This window comes from Suillus subaureus (genome assembly GCF_016647635.1).
Source record: "Suillus subaureus strain MN1 chromosome Unknown BJ212scaffold_5, whole genome shotgun sequence".
Lineage (NCBI taxonomy): Eukaryota > Fungi > Basidiomycota > Agaricomycetes > Boletales > Suillaceae > Suillus > Suillus subaureus.
Window position 1 is genome coordinate 205,791 of NW_024538561.1, and position 19,499 is coordinate 225,289.

Here is a 19,499-nt window from a genome sequence, read left to right on the forward strand (position 1 = left end):
TTATAGTCGTCTTTTGTTTTTGCTGTCCATACCTGGGCATACTTTTACCAGAAGTAAGTCGCTATCTACCTCTTGTCAAACATGCCAATCAATTTCAAAGGAGCTGTACTCGCGCCTCAGAGCCTCCTACTGCCGTCAAGATAGATATCAATGATTCCGATTACCTGCACATGCATGGCTCGTAATTTTCTATGGTCTCCCTGACTCTGTGGCAAACACTACCTACGTGCTGAGCTATCCAGTAAACGTGCAAAGGTCGCCGTGTTTACTTGCTTCTGTAAATCCTCACATCAAAGCCACGTAATAGCTCCAGGTCTAATGACCTTCTCAGACAAATGCTTCCAGTCTTCTAGAACCGCTATTGTTTGGCGCCTCGACGCTCTGCGACAATCATGAACTTTATTCTTTTCCAGAAGAATGTGAATATTGATTGGTTTTCTTTAACAGATATATGATCGTTGTCGTTTCTACTTGGGTCCTAGTTACTGCTCGCATGGTGTTCGCCTTCCCTTTGATCCATGTCCGCGTAAAGAACCACACGGAGATTGACGATGAGGGTTTGTTAGTCCCTCTATGTTGTCTTGCCTCATTACTATTCATATCTACTTGGTGGTTTCCCCAGTTTGAATCGACCCAATGTCGAAGGAAGAATGATGGATTTAGTACGCATTCGAACATGTATTTGATTCCATACCTTCGAGACTCGTGTTCAGAATGTTCATGGTTGCTATGTGGACTCGTAAGATTTGATATGGATGACCCGGTGATCGCAAATTGATTTTCAGAAGCATCTAACAGATGCACCTAACCTTGCTCGATAACAGTTTGTTTCGCCGGTTTATTTTCTGTTTGAAACAAGTGGGGAAAAATAAACCGTTAGAGTTATGGAGTGGGAGTTTATTTACCAATTTATTTCATATGTGAAGATGTTGGAGTAGATTGTGTGTGACTGTGTGTCGAAGTGCAAAGATTACCGGCAAAAACATACCGTTACTGGAATGAAGATGAACAGCAGAAGCTCTCACTTCATGGAACCATGTCTCTGTTCTGCAAATGGTCCATCTACCGTACCTACCGCTGCATCTGTCTTGTCGGCTGTGACCAAAGTGATGGCTGCTCCGTTGGCGTTGACGTTGCAGTGGTGCGGCAGTCTCGGCAAGTCAGTCAGCTGCTCGTATTTCACTCTCCGTGACAGGAACAGCTTACAAACCTTATCACAGTCCATTTCGTCCTCCACGCTCAAAAAATTTATTGAGTAGCGAATGCTGCCTGCTTTGGACTGTGCAGCCTTACTAGATAGTCACATGACTCAGTACTCATCTCCGAAATCTCCACTAGTCTCGACAGTACATTCATGCACCATGTGCTGAGAACAAGCACGAGAAGGTGAGGGATCGCATTCGGAATGACATGCATGAGAGACTTGTGCATGCTCTGCATCATTAACATGTCAATCTGATTTACTAGTGAGTGCGCCGGTATCTCACCTTATCGGCATTGGGCATACCATTTCCAGACCGGCCGGTGTACCTTTTGGTAGTAGTAGGCGGCCTTAAAGAAGTACTCTTTGCAGGGTCTCAGTGCGCCCCACATGCTTCTCTTCACGATGGCGCGGTCTATCATCGTAATGAAATCGATGAATTCATTGATTCATCTCGCATCTGCTCGTGCATACTTGGATCTGCCATGCACCTGTAGATGCGGCGCATGGCAGTACTTTCGGCAAATACGGGGTGCAGTAAGTAGTAGGGTGCAGTTCCCTTTGTTGCACTTCTCTTTCCCTCGCCGGCATTGCTTATTTTAGAGCGATCTTTTCTTCCAATTGCCTTTGCCACGGGTCTCGATACGCCGCGTGCCACATGGGTCCTTCATACCACATGAGCGCTTGATAACACGTTATAAGAATCACTGACCCAGTGAATTTCGTCGTCTTGTTGCCCGCTACATCTTTTAACCACCATGTCTGACGGGCAAGCAGAAGTCGAGAAACTTGGCGGCAGTAGCAGCGAGGACTCTGGTTCTCAGCGCGCAGAAATCTTTGAACGTCCGGCAGGATGGAGGGGTGTCTACTACCACCCCATCACACAGGTTTCGATGTTGGGATTCGTGTGTTTCATGTGCCCCGGCATGTTTAACGCAGTTACTGGTCTCGGAGGTGGAGGCCAAGTTAGCACTACGGACTCGTCCAACTCTAACGCAGCCGTGTACGCGACTCTTGCGTTTTTTGGGTTCTTTGCCGGGTAAGGCAAACTCATCACTGTCACTTTTGTTTATAGCTAATAATAATAATTGTTGCAGTTCGGTTAACAATGTGCTTGGTCCTCGACGGACTCTGATGCTTGGCACCTGGGGCTACTCGTTGTATATTGCTTCCTTCCTGTAAGATGCCTTGCTATTCGATCAATACTTATTCTCAAACATTTCCTTTAGCGCTGTCAACATTCATCCTGGTGCGGGTAATTTTGTTGTTGCAGCCGGCGCCATCCTCGGCGCCTGTGCGGCCTTTCTTTGGACCGCGCAGGGCTCGCTGATGATGTCATACCCCACCGAGGCTCAGAAAGGCATGTTCATCAGTATCTTTTGGGCCATCTTCAACCTTGGAGGGGTTGTCGGGTCTGCTGTTGCGTTTGGAAACAATTTCAAGAGTACGGTGGGTGAAGCATTACATTTGTGAATCTGTGGATGCTCATACTATCTTCCACTGTAAGGCTAACAGCGGTAAGGGGTACAATATTGCTATCTCAGTGCGGAACTGACTAATTCTGTTGTGTCCAGTTGGCAATGGAACATATGCAAGTCATTAGATCGGTTATTGCTAACATAAATTGACGGTTCATTAGATTGGCTTCTTGATTCTGACTCTCATCGGCGTATTTCTCCCGCTGCTTATGGCGGACCCAGACAAAATGATCCGCACGGACGGAACTCGCGTGAACGAGGTCCGCCACCCATCCTGGAAGACGGAGTTTTTTAGCCTCTTCATAGCCCTGAAGACTGACCCCTGGATTATACTCCTCTTTCCGATGTTCATTGCCAGCAATTACTTCTACACTTGGCGTTCGTATATTTCTTCTTAGGATCAGTGTGGTTACTGATAAGTTATGCAGAATTCAATGATTACAACGGCGGATTATTCACCATTCGTGCTCGGGGTCTCAACAACTTTATGTACTGGACATCACAGATCTTTGGATCCATCTTCATTGGTTACTTTATCCTTGACCAGAAGAAGGTCCGGCGCAGAGTCCGTGCCTTCTGTGGCTGGATCCTCGTGTTCTTCATGATTTTCGTCGTCCACGTCTGGGCATACTTTTACCAAAAGTAAGTCATCTTTCCGCCCTGCACGTCCAAATTCACATTAATGCGATCCTTAGGACATATACCCGGCCTGAGGAGACTGCGCGAGGTGCTTACAAAATCGATATCTATGACTCAAACTACGCTGCCCATGTCTGGCTCATGATCTTCTATGGCTTCCTGGATTCAATGTGGCAGACATATGCATACTGGCTGATGGGCGCAATGTCGAACGATCCTGCCAAGCTGGCCGTGTTCGCTGGCTTCTGTGCGTATTGACCTTGAATCAGAAGTACGAGTTCGATACTGATCAAGAACCCACATAGACAAGTCCCTACAATCAGCGGGTGCAGCGAGTGTCTGGGCTGCTGATGGTGCTAGTGCCCCGTAAGTGTATCATCCCCATTTTGCGAACAAACCGCTAGATCGATGTTTTCAGATACATGAACATTTTCTTGTCAACGTGGTGTCTCACAGTCGCTGGCATGATCTTTGCCGCACCGATGGTGTACGTTCGCGTCACTGACCACACGGAGATTGAGGATGAGGTTCTGTGAGTGTCTATGATGACTGATGGACCTGTCACTGGTGTTGACTTTTATGGCAGGATGCAAATTGAGGGCGTGGAACGGATCGAGCCCCCAGTTGTTACGACGGCGGAGAGGGCGTAATATCATGACACTAATGTACTGGTCACGAACAGCTCTATGTGTTGATTATTTTCTTTTGGTTTTCATGGTAAGGTACTTAACGATCAACAACTTGTCTTTAGTTTGCTGCACACTTAATGGTGATTCTGCTGTCATCTCAAGTTGAAGGTTCAGGTCATCCCGTCGTACCGAGATGTTGGTTCCTAGAGACGGTGTGACATTAATGTTGTCCCGTGAAAACTTCGGACACGCAGCTAAGTGAGAACTCTTCATCACACTTACATGGCACCGTGTGATTGCGCGGATAAAATAATCGATTTGTAATGCTCCAATGTTACAAGTCGTAAAAACTTCCGTCTATGGCTATCATATGTACATGACCAAGTTATGGTGCTCATCCCATCATTCAGGTGTCAACACTACTTCAACAACCACCCATATCTCGGTGCGCCTGAAGTGAAAAATAAAAACAGAAGTTCAATGCCAAAGCCCAGAGGAATCAATGCAGGGGGGGAATCAACAAGCTTTAAGCTCGCATTTTGTTACCCCCCAACCTTAGTGCCCAAGTACCCCTCGCCCTCCGCGCCATCTCCTTCGCCCTCCTCCCCAGGCTCCTCCCCGTCCTCGTCGATAACCCTCCCTTCCTCTTCCTCACCTCGCCGATCGTCGTCACGCTGCATCTCGTCCCGCATTACCGCCACGTCCTGGTCAACCTTGGGGACGACTCTGTCAATCCCGGCCTCCGCAAGGGAGACGTGCATGCGGTTCTTGGCAAGATGGGCGGAGCGCTTCGGGGGGCGCTTGAGCCTGCGGCGGGCAACCATGACCGGCACGGAGCATCGCTGATATAGTGTCAGGATGATATTCTCAGGAGGGCTATGAAAAGACTTACTTGAATGAGATAGTGTGATGTTGAGCCTAGGAGAATGCTATGGGGAGAGTGACATTGGTTTAGTGGCGTGATGCAGACAGCATCATGTGCACTTACCCTTTAATCTGACCCAAGCCTCTGGACCCCACAATCAGCATCGTGGGTTCGTTATAGTCAACAATATCAAGAAGCATGTGGCGTGCGTTTTTCGAGTGCCATGCTTGGCAGGAGACAGTCACGTTCAAGTGTGTGCGTTGCAAGAGCGATGTTGCTTGACGGACGAGGATGTAAGCAAGGCCTTGGCGCTATGCACCGACGTGAGTTCGCAATGAATTTGATAAGAGGGCTATCTTACTTCCTGTTGAGAACGAAGTCTGATGGCGCGGTCCACTTGGTTAGGGATCGGCGGGTCAACTGCAGCATGTAAATCAAAACAAGATACGAGTACATATCAAGGTGCCATTACCTTTACCCTCGTTCTCGACAACTGTAACAATGAGCCTGTACCAAAAATTTGACAGTGCACTACGACAAGGGTGAGAACACTTACAGATGATCGCCGTCTCGAATCACTGTGCCGATACCCCACTCAACTGCATAACGACTCTCCTCGCTGAGGTCACTAGCAACAATGTACATCCGCCTCCGCCTTCCTGATGCCTCTGGATCGCCTTGAGTCATAGTGATCGTGCACCTATCACGCTGGAATAGTGGACGAGCAGTCTTCAAAGGAAGTGTTTCATGGTGCCGGGACTTCTTTCGCTTAGGGCCCCCACGCTTGCCTTTGATTGAGGTGAAGCTCGACCGGTTCAGAGTAGAAGGAAAATAAGGTTCGGGTGGCACCACAACATTGACACCTTCACCCAATGGGTCAGGATCCATAGTGACGTCGTCTGGGTCTAGCTCTCCCATTGGCATCTCATGAGCGGCAATAAGCGCATTCTGCTCCGTGTTCCTCTCGGTGACGAAATCAAACATGCCCGCGCCGTCATCGCTCCATTCGTCTTCTTCATCTTCCGTTTCTTCTCCAGCGTACTCTGAACCTGAATCCAGATCTTCTGTGAAAGCATTGCGAGGTCGGACGGCAAGTGTGCGTCGTGAATTGACGGAGTCACAGTCCGAGTCCTCGAGAGGAAGAGGAGCAGGAGATGCATCACGATCGCGGGGACGGAAACGGCGTAGACTGAAGGGAGATGACGAGCGAGCACGAATGGATTCCTTGGAAGCTACGGATGCTGTATCCTTATCTTTGTCCTTGTCTCTTGTATAAGACGGGAGTACAAAAGACGAGGCGCGAGGTTTGCGTTTGCGTCCGCGAGTTTCTTTGTCTTTGTCCTTATCTTCATTCGTTGTCGTGCGAGATAAAGAGAGCGCGGAAAGACCCCCCATCATGGAATTAAAAGATATCTTCCCGAAGGATCCGGGGGTGCGAGATGTCAGTTCAGGTGATTTCACGGCAGGTGCTAATGAGGGCGATATAGTAGAAGACGACGATGCGGCATTCTGTGACGAGGTCTGTTCATACTGCTGTAGATGAGAAACAGAGGAGTGAGGAGATGAATGCAAGGAAAGCAAATGAGATAAGGAGGAAATGGAGCTGCGTCTCGGTGTGCTAGGCCGCGAAGTCTTTGAGCTTGACTCACAGCGCGAAACACTCGCACCTGGGTCTGCAGAATGGAAGGTCTGTTCGTTTTGCTCGCATTCTTCTCTGGAAGACGCCAACCCCGTGTCCAAGTGAAGGCTCGGTCTGGGCACTTCCTTGGCACCATCCTTCTGCGGACCGTACCACGCTAGCCAGCGTCTCGGACGCACGCTAGGCTCGGCAGTGGCAGACATGATAACCAAGACAAGAAAGCAGCGACCGAAATGGTTCGAATCAAACAAAGGGTGGCGCTTACCTGAGTCGCAAGGAATTTCCTGAGATTGGTGGCTGCGTCGTTCGAGACTGATGACTAGAAAAGGCGAGAGGTTCGCGGAGCAAGATTAGAGGTGAAATGCACGCGAGAGCATTACAGTGTCTTGGCTGACACGCCCATCACTCACTTTTGCTTCTTTTCCCCCGTTCATCCTTGTTCCTGCTCTAGTCTCGCCTAGAGCCTAATATCGGGTTAGATCTACAGATAGACTGTACCTTCGAGTTTTTGGCACACCTGTTGTATTCCTCGTTGGTTGCTGTTATGGTCGTCCTATTGTTTGCTATCACTGGGCAGTGCAAAGGGGATGCCTAAATCAGTAAACCCTAACACACGTGGCTTTCCCGATTCATATACGGACCCATGACACAACTATTTATTGTACTCGTTGCGAGGACCTCTCTGCTACGACACGACTACTTAATGTATGCATTGTGAGGACATTACTGCTTTTGCTCATTCCTTATAGGCTTGCGTTGGCAACCGTCCCAAAAACTTCTTCTAAGAATGCATCCGAGTTCGGCGGTCGACCCAGGAAATCCTATTGCATCACGTGAGCCACTGTCCTCAGATTGAATTGCGAAGATATGACGCACCTCAAGCGAGTCCGTTTCATCCCGACTACCTCCCACCAGGAGAATCTTATCCCTGTAAAGCTTGCCCAAAGCAGGGTTCAATGGATCCCTCTTGAAAATTGTCGTATACATGTCCGCAGCAAACACGAGGGAGTACGTGTACCTGGTTATCACGTTTGTCCGAAGTGTCGGTCTCAGTCGGTGGCCCATCAAAATACAATTGCATGACTCACCCATAATACCCTGCATCATAACCACCGACGATATGGCCAAAGGTGCCTTGTCCTGGCTGGGCTTTGCCCCCTTTCACGAGCGAAATCGATTCACGCAGGTCATTCCAGAGTTTGGTATAATCTGCCGCCTCTGTACAATATCCCGTCAGCCCTGCAAGCTAAAATAATAAAAACACATGCATCCAACCTTTATCGACGTGCACTTTGAGATCGAACTTGGCAAAGAACAGTTGCCGAAGGTAGAATAACCCAACGTTTACGTAGCGGCTGTGACACTGATCATGTTTCATTCTAGAAAACTGTAAGATGAAACACACCTCCTTATCAGCTTATCTATCAATTCCGGCGACAGCGGCTCCTGTGTCTTGTAGTGGCTAGACATTTTCTCGAGCACTTTGGGCTCCCAGCACCTGCTCCATGCCGTCAGCACTCTTCTGATAGCACATTCCTTCAGGATTGTCCAAAATACGCACCAATTTTCGAGCATTTGCGACGGCGCCTCAACAAAGTCTCTTGCCACGGATGTACCGTGGAATCGCGCGTACTTCGTCCGACTCAGTAATCCATGAAATACATGACCCATCTCATGGAAGAATGTTGTTACATCATCGTGTCGTATTAGAGCAGGCCGCTCGGGAGTTGGCTTTGCGAGATTCGCCACCATTGCCGTCAGGGGGTAGTGACGTTTTCCCGATGGTAACTCATAGCCAGGGAGAAGGCCCCATACAGCTGCGTGAGAATACTTTGCAGCTGGCAAATAGAACAAGGTTCAGCGAGGACAAATGAAATACAAATGAAGTATCACTCCCTTACCGCGGGGAAACAGATCAAGGTAGCAATATCCCACAAATGCGGATTCATCTTTGGCATCCTTTTCCCATACAGCGAACTGTTGTACTTCTAGAGCAAGAATTTAGACAGCTGAAAATTTGTCCAGTACGGTGGGTGCCACGTACCTGGATGCCAGACATCCTTGTTATCGTCCTTGATCTCAACGAACTTGACTCCAAGTAGGTCCTGATATATTTTCAAGATCGTGGGAACAACGACAGAGACTGGGAAATATTCCTTCACAAGAGATTCGTCGAGGTCGAGTGTCTTCTCGATATAGACGCGGTCATAGTACCTATCATGATACAAATGAGCGAGGTCCTATAGCATTGATGAACGCAGTGATTTACCTGTAGTCCCAGATGTAGAACTCGCCATCGAACGGAAGTCCGCGCTTCTCGTGTTCCTCTTTCTTGAGTTGAAGGAGAATCTCGCGCTCTTTCTCTCCGACAGGACGCAGCTTCGCCTCAAGGTTATCTAGGAACTAGGGTGCATATGTGTTGGTTTGACAGGAGTAATTAAAATTCTGTCAATCACTCACGTCCTGTGCGTTCTTACCAGACTTGACCATCTTCACTTCCGTGATGTAGTCTGCCCATGTGTCATAGCCAAGCATTGCGGCGATGCGCCGACGGATGTCAAGCGCCTTCTCAAGTAAAGGCACGTTTTGTTTGAGTCGGTCTTCGTATCCTTCTTGAGCACTACGCCGCGTGGCTGGATTATGCGCGAATTTGAACTGAAATATTACTCAGGTAAATCGACAGAAGCTCCTCATAATGCCACATACAATTGGGAAGATATCTGGCGTCTTGAAAGTGATATCATAGACTTCCTTTGAGCCCTCAGTGCGCTTGCCGTAACCCGAGATGACATCGCTCGGGACTCCATCCAACTCTTCGAGTGTGAAAGAGATGAGACCCTATGTATGTTTGAGTGGCCATTGTCACGAATCAAAGCAAACGAGTGATCTCACATCCTCTTCATTGAAGTTTTTCTACAAACCCTATTAGCATAACGCCTAAACACCGAAGAAACCATCCCTACATTGAAATCCAAGCAAGCTTGCGAGAGCTCCTTCTTCAACTTCATCAGCACCTCACGCTCCTTTTCAGGGAGCGCAAGACCAGCTCTCTTGCCATCCAATACCATCTTCTCTACGAGCCTACGCTGCTCGTCACTCAGCTTCTCCCATTCACCTGATTTGCGCAGATTTTTCTCTGCAGCGGCCTTGGCTTTGAATACGTCAAGACGCATGGACTCCTCGACATCGAAATCCCGCTGAAGAACTTCCGCTTGGTTCGAAGCATCTCGGAGTTCTTTGGAGGTGGAGACATTCTGGTAAAATCCGAGGGGCTCGCAGATGATGAGGACTTCTGCCTCTGCATTAGCAAGCGGTAACTAAAGTCGGATGCTTGTCTCAAAATGCGATGACAACTGATCGGAAGCATCACTCACAAAAACCTGCGAGTCGAATGAGAGATGATCAGTCCGATGGTACGCGGGAGGCAGGTCACTTACGGTTTCGAAATTGCATTCCGCCTCCGGTAGAGCCGCGACTTGGTCACTAACGGCCTTATTCTGCGCAAGTGCCTGCTTGGTGACACTCAACACTTCTTCCGGGGTATCATTCCACTTAGGAGGAGCCTGTGGCGGAGTCAACGAAGCCATGATAGGATCACTTTCTAATAGCGAGAACGCAAAGCTAGATTTTGCGTGTGAGCTGCTGGAGAACGATCTCGAGGTCTGCAATCGTAAAAATCGGGTTCGCGAGCGGCTCTGGCGTAAGCCAATGGATGTCAAGGATAGAGATTGTATCCGTGTGGGGTATTTAAGCGCTGAATTGGGGCTATCAATTTGAGTATATGTCCTGTTAGTAGTTCCGCTAGTGTGTGTGACCGACCCAGTATATCTACCGGGATTATGTGCAAACTGCCAAAAGCGCGAGGATTCTGCGTTGCGTGATTCTGGGAGCCTGGGACGTGGCAGAAGACAAATAGACTTGGAAGACGCAGAGCTTGCACGGGCGATCATCAACCTTGTAAATTAACCTGGGTTTGAGCGGTAGAATGGACCCAATCAAATTATCCTTTGGCAGTTGCAGTTCACGTAGTACTAATTGAGTCCGACAGTGTTTTATAGTTCATCCAAATGGCGCTAATTATAACTGCAGACGCCTAAAATAAGAAATAGCTCTTCGATGGCTTTCAAAAGGGTGCGTAGTCGTAGATACTCGTGCTGTTATCCTGCACGATCAAATGATATATGTTAGAACAATATCACTTTAATTCGTCTCGAATTGTGAGTTCAGCCAACGAACTTCGGGAACGTTCTTCGGCAGCTGACCCAATGAAAAACACACCACCTTGCTTGCAAGGTCATATGTATGCTATGTCAAAAGTTCTGCGGACATGAACAAACACGAACCAGTTTCTCTCGCCATTCTGAACTTCGCACTCATTCCAGATACATTGTCAATCTTGACACTGCCATTCATATCTCAAGGTTTAATATCAGATTGTCTTCTTATTTTCTTTGTGGTCGTGATGAGTCTCTTTTCCGCAGCATCTCCTTACAAATAACGGTCGGAAATTTCCGATGCACGTGAACGTATGACCAGAGGTAGTGTTGTTGGCAATACTGCGCCATTGCGCCGCGCCAGTTTTGCCACTCTGGCAATTACCGGCGAACTCGGAGGGGTCTGTGGCAAAACTTGGCACATCTAGTAGTAGGTGGAGGCTAACTCAGACAATCTGTGACAGATTTTCTTCACAGATTCGCCATCAATCTGCCGCTCAGATCAGTAATACTAAGTCTATCTCTATGTTTTTACCGTGTGTTGAATTGTATCGTTTGTACCATCCCGTCGTCCATACTCCCTGCACTTCAGAGATCTTAAAATGTCTGACGAAAAGCATCCTGGTGGCCGCCCACCAGCTAGAATCATCACCGATAACTCCACGGAACTCGAGCGAGTCAATAACAAGTCTCGCCGAAAATTCTGGAAGTGCAATTATTGCACTCCAACCAGTGGCAGTGGTCAACGCATCGAAGGCCGAGATAACTGCTGTCTCTTACACCTCACAAACCCAAAAGAGTGCCCGGATGCTCCATCATCCACTCGCAACGAAGCTCGCAAGGTCTTAATGCAGAAAGGTGCTGCAATTGGCCAGACAGAAGCACCACTTTTCCATGACACATCAGCTTCGGAAGGAATTGTTCCCGCAGCTTTCGAAGATGACATTCAGCAGGTTGGATCTGACTCGGAGGATGGTTTGTCTTGGGATGTGCAGTCTCTGTTGACTATGAAGGGTGTCTCGTCGATGTAATAATAAGTAGTATTATGCAACGTTGATGTGACGTGTCTGGGAGTTTTGCCAAGTTTTGCCGGTGCACCAAGTGCCAGTTGTGCCGGCACTTGGTCACAACTCAGCCCAAAGTAGTTTTGCCCCCTGCACTAACCAGAGGTCATCGTGGTCGTCGGGTAGTGACTGGCGAACCAGAACCATGTTGAAATTTGACTCAACACCACAAACAGCACGCGCGAAGACGAGAAACGACATAATCTTATCTCAAATATGATTGAGCAAAAACACGATGGGTTTCGACGCGAGATGTGCATTAAGCAATAGAGAAAAAAAGGGAGTGAATCACAACACTTGCAAATAAAGCCAAGTCATCATGATCGCTGGCGACGGTGCCTAGTGACAGATCAGTGCAAAACTCCTGCAGGGATTAGGGATTGTTGACTCAGTGACTGTATTGCATGCTATCACTCTTATAAATCTCGACTACAAGAATCAAAAGAAATTAACTGGTGTGCGTTGGTCAACCCACCATCTTGTATTAACAATGTCAAGCTCGGTGTGGAGTAGGTCGAAGGACCGAGTAGAAGGACGGCTCTAAGCCTCTATCCCGTTCGGTCCCGCCCGCCAGGACAAACTAGTACTTTCACGTTGCGCGCGGCGCGTGCAGATCCGACTCGGAGTACTTTTAAAAAAACCCTATTAAATGTCTTCTTGGAGCGAAGCCCGATGTAGACAGTACATGCGATATACTAGTGTCGTTGGTAACATTGGCATAATTATGAACCATAGACTCTCTTGGAGTACTTACTGCACTAGTACTTGCCAGTGGTGAACACCAAACTTACATCAGTTGCGTTTTGTGTGCTCCCCTGGGACCCTGTCGGAACGCGATGGCGTTCGAAGACCGATATACTCGCGGAATTTGTCACCCCTGGCCTTCAAGGATTGTGGGCGTGTTTTAACTACCGACATTTCAATAGCGCGAATGTTACAATGAGGCAGCTAATAGCTGCTTACCTACAATGTGTCGTGATGGTATAAAGTTCGAGCCAAACCTTCGTTTATATGACTTTATTCGTATCCGAGTCCCTTGATTAAGATGTCGCCATCCAGCAGCTACTAGCTATACATTTTGTAATAATAATATAGCCACTTGTAGAAAGTACTAGCCTATAGGCCAGATTATCACGTTGAAACTTTGAATCACAATGTCTGGTACTACGAATTTCTGGAGGGCTGCTCGATTCATTCAGTTTGCGTTCACTCGGGATCCAAGCACGCTCGTCGCCAAACCTTAGACTCGTACTTAGACCTTACGGTGCGCAGCACCCAAATTTGGTGCAGTAAATTTAGCAAGTCTACAAGCAGTCTTAAGGCACATCCTAAACTTCAGCAAGACCCTATCTAAACTTTGTTATGTGATCAATTGATTCCGTTTCTGAGTGAGAGATGGCTACATATGATATACTCTATGGACAGGGTCAGAAAAGGGTTCAGGAATATGTTAAGTATGGGTTGGGTTAGGCCCGCCGATTCAGGGTTCTACTAACTGTTAGTGGAGTTCGTGGTACACTCGGTTCCTTCGAACAACTTCAACCCCTGAGGCTTGAGCCACGGACACCATCCTAGCTCTACTCAACACGTTCGCTTCAGCTTAATGTCGCGGCCATCGTTGAGCGGTACGCCGATATGTAATTCGCGTATCCCTACTACTCGCATACCTCACTCCCCCACTACCTTCAGCTTTGTCGGTTCGATCTTCTCCTCTGAGTTATTACGTCTTTCGACATGTTGATTCCTTTATGAACACTTTGTAATCTACCCAATACTATCATATTCACGCCATTCAATTTTTTATTTCAACAGCGACTTAACCCTATTGCAGCGGCGCCACGTCACCCAAAAATTCAGTGGCAGTGACAATCCACAGGCAATGGACACACAGAGTGCCGTGATCTCAAGGTTACGTCGGGCATCATGAATTATGATGCACTGCAGCGCCAGCGCCCCAATCGAAGAACCGTATCGTTCAGGAGTGATAGTACTTACTGATTTGAATGGTTTTTCCGACCAAGACATACTTTCAAGGAATCTATAATGCATGTAAATGAGTCGTCCTGACAGGACGTGACATCGCAGGATGTCGCGAGCGCTTGGAGTCTCGAACTTGAAAGCCTGACATATGGTGACGTTGCACCCGGCTGATCGGGCATTGATGCAGATGTCATCATGATTGTGTATCTACTATCCGCTCGTAGTGGTACTATCAGTACGCCTAACTGTAGTTTGCAGAAGCCCTTCAATATGTAGTACATTGTTCGGAAAGCTAGATACTGACCGAATATCGGTTCTTATAAACGATAAATTAGGACCGCCGGATTGACGGGAATGGAAGTACTAGTAAGCGGTAGTCTATAGTAAGTAACAGCAAGCCTGTTGGACACACCTGAATTCAGGGAATTCTTTTAAACTTTGCAATATACATGTTGATCGCCTCCGAAGTTGACTAACAAACTCGGAGTCTAACCATCCGATGAGTCATAGGTAACTGGGTCGAGCTGACCTACTGAATCCAGTCTTGCAGTGTCCGACGTTAGTCACCTGGATGAGCCTCCTCAGAGAAGTGGCTAATTAATGGTTTTTTTCAATTTGGCCAGCATGTGCGATCACGGTATTAGTAGCGCGTGACATGCTTACATAATACCTCCATATGGCATAGAAATTGAATTGAACCCTATTTCAATTTGGCCTGCTATGGGCATCTCCGACGCCTTTGCCTGTACCATGCACTATTATGCGAATGAACAATTTAATCGAACTTCACGTTATATATAACACCGCGTCGAGATGATGATCCTCTCATTCGTGCGTATTTCTTAAACCCTTCATTCAATCTGCGGTTCACTACGCATGATGAACTCCCCCTCTCTTACTGAAGTAGAGAATCTCGTTGTTATTTACCTGGGTTTCGCGTTTGCGACATTCCTATACGGCTTGACGTTCTTTCGTGAGTATTTTATGGTCTCTTATTAGATTTGTCTTATGTCGTCTAATCGTTGCAGAGACCTACATATATTTTTCTCGATACTCGAATGATCATACATGGACAAAAGTCTTGGTATAGTTTTCCTTCCCTATTTGTCGAGTGTGCGTCTGACATCCCCACTCTCTCGCAGGTTGGGGCACTATTGTAATGTATTCCAACTTCAAACTTGAATTACGCCTTACACATATCCAGTGTCCTTGATACCGCTTCAGCTGGTCTAGGTGCGATCACTTTCACCCATGTTTTATGTCCTCCTGACTTAGATTCATAGTATCTGACCTGTAGGAGCTTTGTCTCCATTTACTCCAATCTCTAACGTATCTGAACAGAGTATACGACTACTTGATAACAATGTTCGAGGTGCGCATGGAGGTCATATATGCAACTCCGTAAGTGTCAGTCGTGAAATGCGTTACGGACCTTTATAACCATACTTCCAGAGCTTTTTGCGTAAGTAAATTTGGCATATGGATGCCCTTGACTGCTTCTCACTGTCTTCCGTATCAAGATACAATATCTTCTTTCGGTGAGTCAACTCAGCGCTGGCTTTCGGCGTACCTCACAGCATTACTCTAGGTCATTATCACACTGATCGCGCAGTTGTAAGGGCACCATCATAGATATAATATGTGACATCTCTTACCCCCCCCCTCCCCCCCTCAGATTCTTCGCCAGACGACTTTATACCGGTGAGTCAAGAGTTTCGTGTATTCATGTCAATCTCATTGCTTGATAGTTTGTTGTGGTCCTACGAGAATCACTTCGAGATCCGTCAGCGTGGTAGTGGTACGCATTTTGTAACCACACTCAGTCACTTCTACTGACTCCGTCGCAGCTCTTTTGTGCCTTCATCGCCTTTGGTTAGTGTCCTTTCCCGCGTGCACAAACCTTGCCTGACATAGATTCTGATTACAGTTTTCGGCTTGAGTTAGTATGTATTATATTCAATTGAATCTTGCTGACGGAAGTGCAGTTTCAGTAGGGCAATTGTGAGCGGATATTCTACGAGTGATCCTGGATGTCGTCACTGATTCTTGTTCATGTATCAGCTTCCAACAAAGGCAGCTATCCGCATTCGCTTTGCCTCCTATGGCAGTGAGTGTTTTGGCTGATTTGTTGCATCGGGAAAATGTTCACCCGGAATTACAGATTGTCGCTGGCATCAGCCAAGGCTTCGCAACAATAGCAAACATCATCATTTTCATTGCAATGTATTGGTCATTGCGTCCAGCACGTTATCCAGACATTCCCCTGTCAGTGTTTCGTATTGTGAGATACAGGCAGCTGCTGACGCATTGTTTTCAGGCCTAAGGGAGCGTTTGACAACCTTTCCATGTTGTTTGCTGGCCGTGGTCTGGCACTCATGTAAGTTTACTTCGTGACGGTCTTTGCAGCCTAACCATGCTTCTATTGGTCAGCGTCATTCAAATGGCGTATTTTGGCACAGTACGTGGATACCTAGCAATCATAGCTTCATAACTCATATGTATAGTTCGTTGCTTCACCAGGGAAACCATACTGGGTAGCAGTCCAGATGGTAACACCCAAGGGTGAGTTTTTGTCACCCACTTCCCTCACGCACAGGCTCATGGCAGGTCATAGTTTACGCCAATACTGTCTTGGGACTGTAAGTCATTCACCTAACATCTCATTAGACACCGTGTTCCTATTTTTTTCTCAGCTTGAACGCCCGGGAAGTCAAACGCGGCGTCGGTCTCAATGAAGAAGAAACCTTGTCTGATCGACACGATTCCCGAGACGATGGTTTACCAAGCGCGCTCCAATTCCGCAGCACAAAGGCGGTGAGTCACGCGCCTTAAGACTCAATCATCTGGCATTGACATCAAGCTAACGTATTATCAGACACAACAGTCATTGAGCTTTTCGCAAGAGGCAGAAAACAGCAGAAGTAGCGAAATCGAAGCAATAAGCAAATCATTTTCTGATGACCAGAACTTGGTGTGTTCATGTGATATGATGTTGAAAATGTCCCCTGATCTGACGGGTTTATGCAGGAGTCCATTCGTTCTCGTTGTAGCGATCAACTTGCATATGACAAGGCAAGTTTGTCGTGATGCGGAATTTGCGATTCGCTGGTTGCATGCCTATTAATACCAATATCAATATCATTGTACTAATCGTCGCTATCGTCGCTCTCGCATTTGCTTTCCTTGCTTTCGCCCTCACTTGTATTATATTGCCGTCGATGTCACAGTCGAGGCAGTGCATAACCCACATTAGTCCCTGCCTCTTGAAGTAGCTCGGACTTGGAAGATACATTATATCACGGACTCACGAATAACATAGCATAATCGCACACATTGTACATACTATCTACATTCCAAAACAATTATTTTGGGAAATCGAATCTTTCAGAACCGCACTTTCTAGACGTGACCCACGCAAACCAAGCATTCAGTCTTCAAAATAACGTCTATTTTTTCCTCGACGTGAATAGTGTATGGGTTTATATGCTAGCGCTACATCTTCACATCGATGCTCGGTATGCGAAATAAATAACTGGAACATGTGATGGAATGTCGGATGTTCAACAGGTACGAAGTTAGCGAGATGAATAATGAATCAAAAATCTATACGTAACACTATATGTCCGACACGGCGTCTCGAATTGGCCGCACGTCTAGCGAGGGCCCGCGACGCGTAAAGTAGACGCCCGCTTAGCCGTACTATGCGGTCCTCCACTTGCTCACTGCATCCCGCACCCAGCGCCCCATCTCCTCACGTGCGTGCTTCTTTGCGTTGTCGGTGATGCCTGCGAGTACGCACGTCGAAGTTTATAGCGGGTCGAACTCGAGGGAGTGTGTCGGAGGTTGAGATCACGATGCAGAGGATCAGGAAGGAAGGGACGAGAGCGAGCTAGAAGGCACAAGAGAAGGCGTAGCGAGTTTGGGCGCCGGCCCGGGTGGCTCTGGGAGGCTTTAGAGTAAGGCATCTAGTGATGGTATGCTGCACTGCAAATGTACTGAAGACTTGATGACATCGGGTTCGATATAGAGACGTGAGATGGAGAGGCCATGCTGCTCCCCGTCGAACTTTCTCACCGCCATCGAAGTAGTGCCATGGATATAGGAAGATGTACATGGTGCTAGTTGCTGAGCGCTTCGCCCACACAGCAATTAAGCTGTGAAGCGAATACGAGGATAACACATGGAATGCACCTTGTTAAAAGACGGCATCAACGGGCGGATGCCCAACTTCCTCGACTCTAATCCAAACGTCCACCGAAGGCTGGTGATTTGAGCACTGAACTTGTCTAAACTTCTCATGAGTGATACCCTGGGATCTTCTGAGACATATCCGCCTGCTTACCAGCGACCTTGGATACCCATTAAGATTTCTACGCATTCTCCAATATATTTGCTGTTGCCAGACAACTCGTGCTAATTCAAAGATCCCGGCGGGCTTCTCTTGCATAAATTTGGTATATTTGAGACCTCCCCCGCGCCAACCATGTCTTTCCCGATCAATAAGAAGCACAATACACCGGCAGTCACTCCCCGTCAGACGATGCGAGGCCATAACAACTACGTATTTGATGTTGTGCACCTGCCTGGGGGACGACAGATCATGACATGTTCATGGGACCGCTCACTGCGACTATGGGACTTGGAGAGCGGCGTACAGATAGGCGAGGACTGGAGAGATGAGGAGGATAAGGAGGATAAGGGAGCAGGAGTGTACAACATGGCACTGTCTCCAAACGGCAAGATTGTTGTCAGTGGAAGTGGATATGGGGAAGTGAGGTTATGGGACGTCGATACGGGAAAGGTCATTGGAAGATGGACAGGGCACACTTCCTATGTGACTTCAGTGTGCTGGAGTGCAGACAGTAAGCGAGTGCTGAGTGGATTCCTGCGCGAGACAGCAAAAGTCTGGGATGTTAATACCAGCAGGACTGTCATGGAAATCAAGACCGGGCACAAGCATGTGTGGGCGGTGATATACTCACCCGACAACACAAATTGCGACAGGTGGACACGACGAGACCGCAGTCAAGATATGGGACGCGAAGACGGGCAAGCTGATTGCCACACTCAAACACAGCCACACAGTTATGAGCTTGGTCTGGACGTCAGACAGAAAGAAGCTTATCTCCGCGTCCATCCTAATTAGGATATTCGACACAGCCACTTGGCAGCAGGTCGCCACTCTGGAGAGTCATGATCAGAGATTCCTTGTATCCGCCATCTCCTTGTCTCCAGATAACCGCTTTCTTGCAAGTACTACAGCCTATAATGCATTGTGCCTGTGGAATCTCGATACCAACCTCCAAGTTGGTCCACCCCTCCAGCATGATCATCAAGTTCGATATGCAGCCTTTTCGACTGATGGAAAAGTGCTGGTCACCGGTTGCGGGGACAACAATGCTCACGTGTGGGATATCTACGCCATCTTCAAAGATACTGGTCTTGAAGACCTACTATCCATTCCTCATGTGAGTCCAAGTACTACATGCTCTTCAAACCACACTCATCTTCTCACAGTTCCTAGCTCGGAAGTCGTTAAAGGACGTGCGTGACATATTTATTTACACTATTCAACTATTTTAATATTGAATTTATAGAGTGGTGCTCTGCGACGTCCACCTATTCATGCCCGTCGAATATCGCCAGGTTTTTTCGATGGTGCCCACGTGAACCGTCTACATTTTTCGACCAGTTCTTTTTCTGACCTCTGCACTCTCAGCCCTCTGCAGGTGGCACCTATACCCTTTCTCCTGCACACAACTCTCGCGGTGCTCGTCAATCATTTTCTGC

The 19,499-nt window shown here is 47.6% G+C and overlaps 6 protein-coding genes across 6 annotated transcripts; 4 read left to right on the forward strand and 2 right to left on the reverse strand.

Annotated features, from left to right (window-relative positions):
- The first annotated feature begins 396 nt into the window (after positions 1–396).
- On the forward strand, positions 397–1,014 carry BJ212DRAFT_1327991 (uncharacterized protein). Its single transcript, XM_041334645.1, has 2 exons — positions 397–845; positions 906–1,014. Exon 1 carries the CDS (start codon positions 452–454, stop codon positions 776–778), a length of 327 nt encoding a protein of 108 aa, XP_041196876.1. The 5' UTR covers positions 397–451; the 3' UTR covers positions 779–845; positions 906–1,014.
- Positions 1,015–1,931: 917 nt separating this feature from the next.
- On the forward strand, positions 1,932–4,238 carry BJ212DRAFT_1539625 (MFS general substrate transporter). Its single transcript, XM_041341833.1, has 8 exons — positions 1,932–2,240; positions 2,299–2,379; positions 2,431–2,650; positions 2,841–3,057; positions 3,108–3,321; positions 3,375–3,565; positions 3,624–3,684; positions 3,737–4,238. Exons 1-8 carry the CDS (start codon positions 1,960–1,962, stop codon positions 3,852–3,854), a joined length of 1,383 nt encoding a protein of 460 aa, XP_041196877.1. The 5' UTR covers positions 1,932–1,959; the 3' UTR covers positions 3,855–4,238.
- Positions 4,239–4,243: 5 nt separating this feature from the next.
- Positions 4,244–6,336, reverse strand: BJ212DRAFT_1328004 (uncharacterized protein). Its single transcript, XM_041334646.1, has 6 exons — positions 5,369–6,336; positions 5,285–5,319; positions 5,174–5,232; positions 4,936–5,123; positions 4,840–4,876; positions 4,244–4,789 (listed from the first exon to the last, which is right to left on the reverse strand). The coding sequence occupies exons 1-6, from the start codon at positions 6,208–6,210 to the stop codon at positions 4,490–4,492; spliced, it is 1,461 nt and encodes a 486-aa protein (XP_041196878.1). The 5' UTR covers positions 6,211–6,336; the 3' UTR covers positions 4,244–4,489.
- Positions 6,337–7,194: 858 nt separating this feature from the next.
- BJ212DRAFT_1263953 (uncharacterized protein) lies at positions 7,195–10,038 on the reverse strand (the record flags this gene model as incomplete). Its single annotated transcript, XM_041330385.1, has 14 exons — positions 7,195–7,272; positions 7,328–7,469; positions 7,540–7,669; positions 7,727–7,806; positions 7,857–7,949; positions 8,013–8,289; positions 8,353–8,439; positions 8,496–8,665; positions 8,721–8,854; positions 8,912–9,106; positions 9,158–9,289; positions 9,344–9,364; positions 9,415–9,768; positions 9,889–10,038. The coding sequence occupies 14 exons, from the start codon at positions 10,036–10,038 to the stop codon at positions 7,195–7,197; spliced, it is 2,043 nt and encodes a 680-aa protein (XP_041196879.1).
- A 981-nt stretch (positions 10,039–11,019) lies between these two features.
- On the forward strand, positions 11,020–12,083 carry BJ212DRAFT_804320 (uncharacterized protein; the record flags this gene model as incomplete). The annotated part of the gene is made up of 2 exons (XM_041344102.1): positions 11,020–11,201; positions 11,258–12,083. Coding segments are annotated over 2 exons (621 nt in total), but the record flags the coding sequence as incomplete, so codon positions are not given.
- A 2,347-nt stretch (positions 12,084–14,430) lies between these two features.
- On the forward strand, positions 14,431–17,265 carry BJ212DRAFT_1328035 (uncharacterized protein). Its single transcript, XM_041334647.1, has 24 exons — positions 14,431–14,682; positions 14,738–14,793; positions 14,852–14,865; positions 14,914–14,942; positions 14,993–15,002; positions 15,051–15,110; positions 15,162–15,171; positions 15,230–15,247; positions 15,298–15,323; positions 15,385–15,410; positions 15,458–15,507; positions 15,557–15,581; positions 15,637–15,648; positions 15,695–15,710; positions 15,771–15,816; positions 15,871–15,974; positions 16,027–16,086; positions 16,140–16,167; positions 16,214–16,271; positions 16,324–16,348; positions 16,403–16,523; positions 16,585–16,680; positions 16,737–17,055; positions 17,106–17,265. The coding sequence occupies exons 1-23, from the start codon at positions 14,586–14,588 to the stop codon at positions 16,794–16,796; spliced, it is 1,047 nt and encodes a 348-aa protein (XP_041196881.1). The 5' UTR covers positions 14,431–14,585; the 3' UTR covers positions 16,797–17,055; positions 17,106–17,265.
- Positions 17,266–19,499: the final 2,234 nt, after the last annotated feature.

Excerpts from the sequence above, each read along its gene's own strand:
- BJ212DRAFT_1327991 (XM_041334645.1), top strand. The coding sequence starts at position 452 with ATGATCGTTGTCGTTTCTACTTGGGTCCTAGTTACTGCTCGCATGGTG.
- BJ212DRAFT_1539625 (XM_041341833.1), top strand. The coding sequence starts at position 1,960 with ATGTCTGACGGGCAAGCAGAAGTCGAGAAACTTGGCGGCAGTAGCAGC. Across the intron at positions 3,058-3,107 it reads CAATTACTTCTACACTTGGC|AATTCAATGATTACAACGGC; the intron begins GTTCGTATATTT and ends TAAGTTATGCAG. Across the intron at positions 3,322-3,374 it reads TGGGCATACTTTTACCAAAA|GACATATACCCGGCCTGAGG; the intron begins GTAAGTCATCTT and ends TGCGATCCTTAG.
- BJ212DRAFT_1328004 (XM_041334646.1), bottom strand. The coding sequence starts at position 6,210 with ATGATGGGGGGTCTTTCCGCGCTCTCTTTATCTCGCACGACAACGAAT. Across the intron at positions 5,320-5,368 it reads ATTCGAGACGGCGATCATCT|GCTCATTGTTACAGTTGTCG; the intron begins GTAAGTGTTCTC and ends TTTTTGGTACAG. Across the intron at positions 5,233-5,284 it reads TGTCGAGAACGAGGGTAAAG|TTGACCCGCCGATCCCTAAC; the intron begins GTAATGGCACCT and ends TACATGCTGCAG.
- BJ212DRAFT_1328035 (XM_041334647.1), top strand. The coding sequence starts at position 14,586 with ATGATGAACTCCCCCTCTCTTACTGAAGTAGAGAATCTCGTTGTTATT. Across the intron at positions 15,324-15,384 it reads ATCACACTGATCGCGCAGTT|ATTCTTCGCCAGACGACTTT; the intron begins GTAAGGGCACCA and ends TCCCCCCCTCAG. Across the intron at positions 16,349-16,402 it reads GCCAATACTGTCTTGGGACT|CTTGAACGCCCGGGAAGTCA; the intron begins GTAAGTCATTCA and ends TTTTTTTCTCAG.